The following is a 5,961-nucleotide window of genomic DNA, read 5'->3' as shown; positions in this document are numbered from 1 at the left end:
CCAGGGGCACTGTAACTGTATTTACAGGAAAGGGACTGGAGAAAACTAGAAAAAGAAAAGAAAAGAAAGGTGATGGCGTTCACCAGAGCTCCTCTAGGGATTTTTGAGAGAAGGGAGGGAGGAGCGAAAGAAGAACGAGAGGGAGGGAGGAAGGACTGTCAGGTGCTTGGATTAAAAATCGGTTTGGTTTTTAACGAATTATTCGGTCCAATCCAACAGCCTACGCAGGCTCCTTCCTTCCTTGTTCCTCCTCTTACTCTGCCTCCCAGCCTTTGGCCTTCTCCTCCTAGTCCATGGTGAGAGCTGCGATTGGAGAAGGGGAGCCGACACGTAGGGTTTTTTTTTTTTTTCCACGCCTCTCTAGGCGCGGTTGGGTTTCACTTCTGAGTTTTGTGTTCACAGCTCGTCCTCCCAGAGGGAGTAGAGCTCCTCTCCACCTGGTTCTCCCAGGCTCCCAGGCTCCAGTTCTGAGCTGGTGGAGGTATGAGACTTTCGCTCTCCCCAAGTCTTCACCACCACCCAGTAGGGGCCTGCAGTAGCGGGGAGGGTGAGTGTTGGGGCGCGGGAGGCCCATCAATGGAATGGGATTTCAAGTAGATCCCTCCCTTCAGTCTGGTTTTGTCTTCTCTGCCTTTGGGGCTGGGGACAGTGTGATTCTGAGACACGGTTTGTCCCCTACCCTGCTTCCCCCACCCTGCCCCACTTCTGTAAAGAAGCTCACGGGAGCTTCACACGCTCTCAAGGTTCCAATTCGTGGGTCCTCGGTCCTCACCTGCGGGACCTTGGCTGGCGGCCTCGGAGCCCCCTGCAGCCGCGCGCAGGTACCGCACGACAAGGCGGTGGCCGCGCTCCTCAGCCAGGTCCACGGGCAGGCGGCCCCAGGCGTCGCGCACATCCAGCCGCGCCCCCGCCCGGTGCAGCGCCACCAGCGTGTCCAGGAAGCCCTCCCGGGCAGCGTCGTGCACCGGTCGGGTGAGGGTGGCGGGGTCCGCATGGTTGGGCTCCGCGCCGTGGAGCAGCAGCAGGTTGGCCACTCGGGCGCTGCCCATCATCATCACCTGCAGGAGAGAGCGGAGTGGTGAGCCAGAGGCTGCGGGCAGGACTGCTGGAGGGAATCCCAGTTTGTCGAGGTCCGCCCCTACCGCACAGTTGTTTCATTATCTTTCTTTTTCTTTTTAAATTTTTTTTGCGGTAAGGGGGATGGAACCCGGGGGCATTGTACGTCCGAGCTACTCCTCAGCCCTATTTTTTTAGTCTTTTTATTTTTGAGACAGGGTCTCACTGAGTTGCTAAGGTCCTCGCTAAGTAGCTGAGGCTGTCCGCGGATCACGATCCTCCGGTCTCCGCGTCCGTGGAGCGGCAGCAGGTTGGGATTGCAAACATGCACCACTGTGCCCGGGCTGTCTTATTATCTTTCATTGCGTCCAAGTACCGACTTCAGTCTCCACTAGTCCCACCCATCCCAGTTCTCAGCCTGTAGAAGTCCGCTGTGTTCTCCAATCGTTGGTGGAGGGTTAGCCCCACGCAGATCACTGCCAGAGGCGGACGGCAGCAAAGCAGTGAAGGACAAATTAGTTTTTACTACGGCCTAATTTTCTGTATTTTAGCTCTTGTTTTGAGATGAAGTTATAGGCACAGAGATCTTGTGGAGTTCGCTACTGAATATCAAAGCCAGACGTTGAAATTGTCTAAAAGTAAGGAAGAAAATCCACCTTAATTCTTGTAACACTGTTACTCTTAAGAATGTTAAACTGCAATTGTATGTATGTATGTATGTATGTATGTATGTATTTTCAGTTTTGGAGATTCAACCTAGACCTTCACAAGTACAAGACACCACACGCTACACATGTTCTACCACTGAGTTATATCCCCTGTCCTTTTTATTTTTACTTTGAGACATGGTCTTCCTAAATTATCCAGGTTGCCCTCAACTTGGGATCCTTCTGCCTAAGACTCCAGGGTGGCTGGGATTACAGGTGTGTGCCACTATGCTGGCTTAAACTTTAATTTCTTTAAGTATAAGTGAGAAGGCTTGTTTAGTGCCCTAAAATTCTTTCCTATGGCAGGCTGAATAATGTCCTCCCATAGTAGAGGCCCCAAAGATATTAAAGTTCTAATCCAGGAGAACTGTAAATATGTTACTTTACGGGACAGGAAAAATTCTGTAGATGAGATTATATTGAGGATTTTGAGGGAAATTGTTCTGAATTAGCAGGGTGGACCCAAAATAATCATCAATGTCCTAATAAGAGGGCCAAGATCATTGCAAAGATATGAGCAGGAATCAAGATATTGCAGAGATTAGAGAGAAGATTAAAGAAGCATGAACCAAGAAACTTGTCACTAGCAGTTAGAAAATGCAAGAAAATAGAGTCCTCCTTGGGGCTTCCCCATTTTGGACTTCTAAAGTCCAGAACTATAAAATTATAATTTTGTATTTGTTTTATCCTCTACATTTGTGATAACTTGTTCCCATGGCAATACAAAAACAGCTGAGTGTGGTGAAGCTAATCCCAGTGCTTGGGAGACTGAGACAAGGGGCCAGTACCTCTTGTCTATTTGAGGTCACTGTGTGGTAATTTGGTGAGACCCTGTTTCAAATTAAAAAAATAAAATAAAATAAATTTGGGCTAGGGGTATAACTCAAAGTAGACCATCCCTTGGGTTCAAAACACACACACACACACACACACACACACCACCACCACCACCACCACCACCACCACCACCACCACCACCACCACCACCACCACTTTCCAAGTTTATGATTTGAGAGTTTATTAAAGAGGGGACACAAAACTCTTAATTCCTAAATCATCTTTGAAATAACCCCCCCAAAATTTTTTAAAAATATTGTCCATAACCATTGCAACCATGCAATGTGAGTGTTGTATGGTGGGTAGTGGTAGATAGCTTTTTTTTAGGGTATTTATTATTTGGTTATTCTAGCTTAGGGATAGTGATTGCCTAAAGAGGAATTACTTATTTTTAGTTACATTCTGCATCAGTTAAAATGAATTATTTAATTTTTCTAAATCAAGAAACCATAATAGATTAGATTATGGTTGGTAAATCCTACCTTGAAGAAAGTGAAACTAATCTAGTTTTCAAAAAAGACAAAGAGAAGCCTGGTGTGGTGTTCCATGCTTGTAATACCAGTTCTTGGGGGGCTGACAAAGGAGGATCTAGATTTGTGGCCAGCCTCAGCTACTTAGTGAGGGTCTTCAAAACTTAGTAAGACCCTGTTTCAAAATGAAGAATAAAAAAAAAAAAAAAACCAGGCTGGGGGTGTAGCTCAGAGGTAGAATGTTCCTGGATCCAATCCCTAGCACCACACAAACACACACACACATACGCGTGCACAGACAAAATATAATTGAACTAAATTATAGCTACAGAAAGAAAAAAAACACAGCCTTGTGCTATACATATGATGAAGCTGATATTAAACTGATCTTAAATGTTTTCACTTATTTTGTGGCAAGAAAAAGCTGAAAATAATCCACCTTTAAATACTGAAGTAATAACAGTAACCCAAAGCAAAAAGAAAACAAATATTTGGAGGCTGTCTAAATCCATTTGATAAGAAATTAATTTAAATTTAGGGCTCCAAATTTTTCTATAAACTCAAGTATGTCCATGTTAAATACCAATTTGGTTACTGTTCTAAAGAGAAATAACTTCCTTTTTCTTTCCTCTACTGAACAACCGTTGAAACTAATTACCCAATTTTCTTTTTTCTACTTAGTCAAATAAAGTTTCTTTTTAATATATTCTAGAATTTCGAACACAAACTCTCCATACTGGCCTGTTAATGCTTAGAGAAATTAATATTTTGAGTTGTGCTTACATCATAAAGGACTCCTGTATATCTTATACAACCATAAAATCTCTAGCCTCAAAATGTCCCACCTTCACATTTCAAATAGCCTTGTTTTAGAGCATTTTGGGTTGTATTTGTATAATCTGTATTTGAAGTGTGTAAAATTCATTCTATGAGGGAAGGAAGTCAGTTGGGCAGTTTGTGAAGTTCGGAGAAGAGTTACTTTCCTTTTCTTGTTACACTGAAGTTTTTGCAGTGTGCATTCATTTTATATAAACTTTTTCTTTTTCTTTTTTAGAATCAGAAGTAATGGTCACACCTGGGAATAAAACTAGAGTGGTGACTGAGTGTCAGGAAGAACTAAAATATTTTTTAGCTTGAATTTTAGGAAGTTAGTCAAATAAAAAAAAATTACCCCCACCCCTCAAACAAAAATGGGAGTGCAGAGAGGAGAAATGGCACTTTCAACAATGAGGAATTGAAAACCATATAAAATAAGTTAAACTCCAACAAGTAAATTAAAATAGGAAAAATAGTAGGAGTGGCCCCTAAATGGTAACTAACTGGACATCTCCGGCCAGATCACACTAATGTTTGTCTTCGTGTACTTGTCTGTCTTTGTTGTTGTCTAAGCTCCCACATCAAGCATGTATTTTCTTGCTCAATTAAAAAAAAACCCACAAATTGCAATTGCTTCTGTTTTTTTCAGCCGCTAATTACTCCAACACGCGGGGCCCTAGATTTCTAAAGAAATCTTTTTTAACAAGGAAGATGATGAGCTTCATTTATTTAAGGGTCTGTGAGTTGAGGGTTAAGTGGTTCTAGCAAATCATTTTTACAAATGCATTTTTTGTAAGCTCTCCTTTTCTCCCACTCGTGGCTAAATTTCTGATAAAGAGCACACCCTCCATCTGATACGATCACTCACCCCACCCCACCCCCATCTTCACAGTTTCCTGGATATCTAGACCCGCTGGGTGCCTCCTCGCTCCTTCCCGAGCCCCCAGAGCGTCGCCGAGGGGACTTCTCGGATTCCGAACACCTTGCAGCTCCCCCGGCGGGGATGCGTGGCCTCGGCTTGCGAGCCCAGCGCGGTCAGGCTCGGACTCCGTAGAGTCCTGGGGGCGCAGACCCGCTCTCCTACCTGCAGGGGTCTGCGCCCGAAGCTGTTGGGCGCATCGGGCGGCGCCCCCGCCTGCAGCAGCGCCCGCACCTCCTCCACGCGCCCGCGCGCCGCCGCGCTGGCCAGCCGCTCCGCCCAGGGCTCCATCTCCCTCGCTTCCTCCAGGGGCTGTGAGCTCCCGTCCCCCACTCGGCCGGTGCTCTGAGGCTGGGCCCGCCCTCCGAGACCAGCCCGCCCCTCCCGCAGCTTCCCTGGAGTCTGGCTCTCAGCCCAGCTTGCCTTTTTCCACTGCCTGGGGGCGCCCAGCGCTGAATTCCTTGCTAGATGATACCCTGCACGCTGAGCTCTGGGGGGCACAGGCCAGCGCCCGCGCAGCAGTGGGAGACGGCTCCGGGTCCCCTTCGCAGATAGCTCTCCGGCACCCTCCCGCAGCCCCAAAGGCGCACGTGGTCGCTGAGCTGGTTCTCTCCAGCGAGGCCACAATTTCCCCGGTTTCCTTCCTCCCCAGTGCAAAACCTCAGCGTTGGAAAGGTAGGCGGGATCCTTTACTTTCAAATTCGAAAGAGAGTAATGTCTAAGGCAAAGATTTCTTCTTCTTTTAACTCAATTCCGTGAAAGCCAGCACAGGGACATTAAAATAGACTGGAAATCATAATCCAGAGTTTATGATTGTTATAAACTCTAGAGTATAACATAATTAAGTTATTCTAACTATACAGAATATGTAAGGTGTTTTAGGTGTTCCACATCTGGGACCCTGGGACAAAACGAGCTAATCAGAAGTGGCAAAGCCACCAATCCTTCGAGGCCCAGCGAGAACGGGTGGGCGCCACCCACACCACCATCAGACGGTCCTTTGTTTAGAGGACGCACTTCCCTCTCCACCATAACCTCCCTAGCTAAGTCCACAAGGACTGAGTGGGGATGCCAGAAATTAAAATGGGTCTCTGGCTAAGAGGTTTTCTCAGTTAAGTGCGACGCGTAGTACAAGAGCTAGCTTTTAAATGATTTG

The 5,961-nt window shown here is 46.3% G+C and overlaps 1 protein-coding gene across 1 annotated transcript; it reads right to left on the bottom strand.

Moving 5' to 3' along the window:
* Positions 1–396: 396 nt before the first annotated feature.
* LOC308272191 (cyclin-dependent kinase 4 inhibitor B-like) lies at positions 397–5,096 on the bottom strand (the record flags this gene model as incomplete). Its single annotated transcript, XM_080708959.1, has 3 exons — positions 397–530; positions 773–1,058; positions 4,971–5,096. The coding sequence occupies 3 exons, from the start codon at positions 5,094–5,096 to the stop codon at positions 397–399; spliced, it is 546 nt and encodes a 181-aa protein (XP_080565085.1).
* Positions 5,097–5,961: the final 865 nt, after the last annotated feature.

This window comes from Muscardinus avellanarius (assembly GCF_963383645.1).
Source record: "Muscardinus avellanarius genome assembly, chromosome: 13".
In the NCBI taxonomy this organism is placed as follows: domain Eukaryota; kingdom Metazoa; phylum Chordata; class Mammalia; order Rodentia; family Gliridae; genus Muscardinus; species Muscardinus avellanarius.
This window is presented reverse-complemented; position numbering and strand designations above follow the sequence as displayed.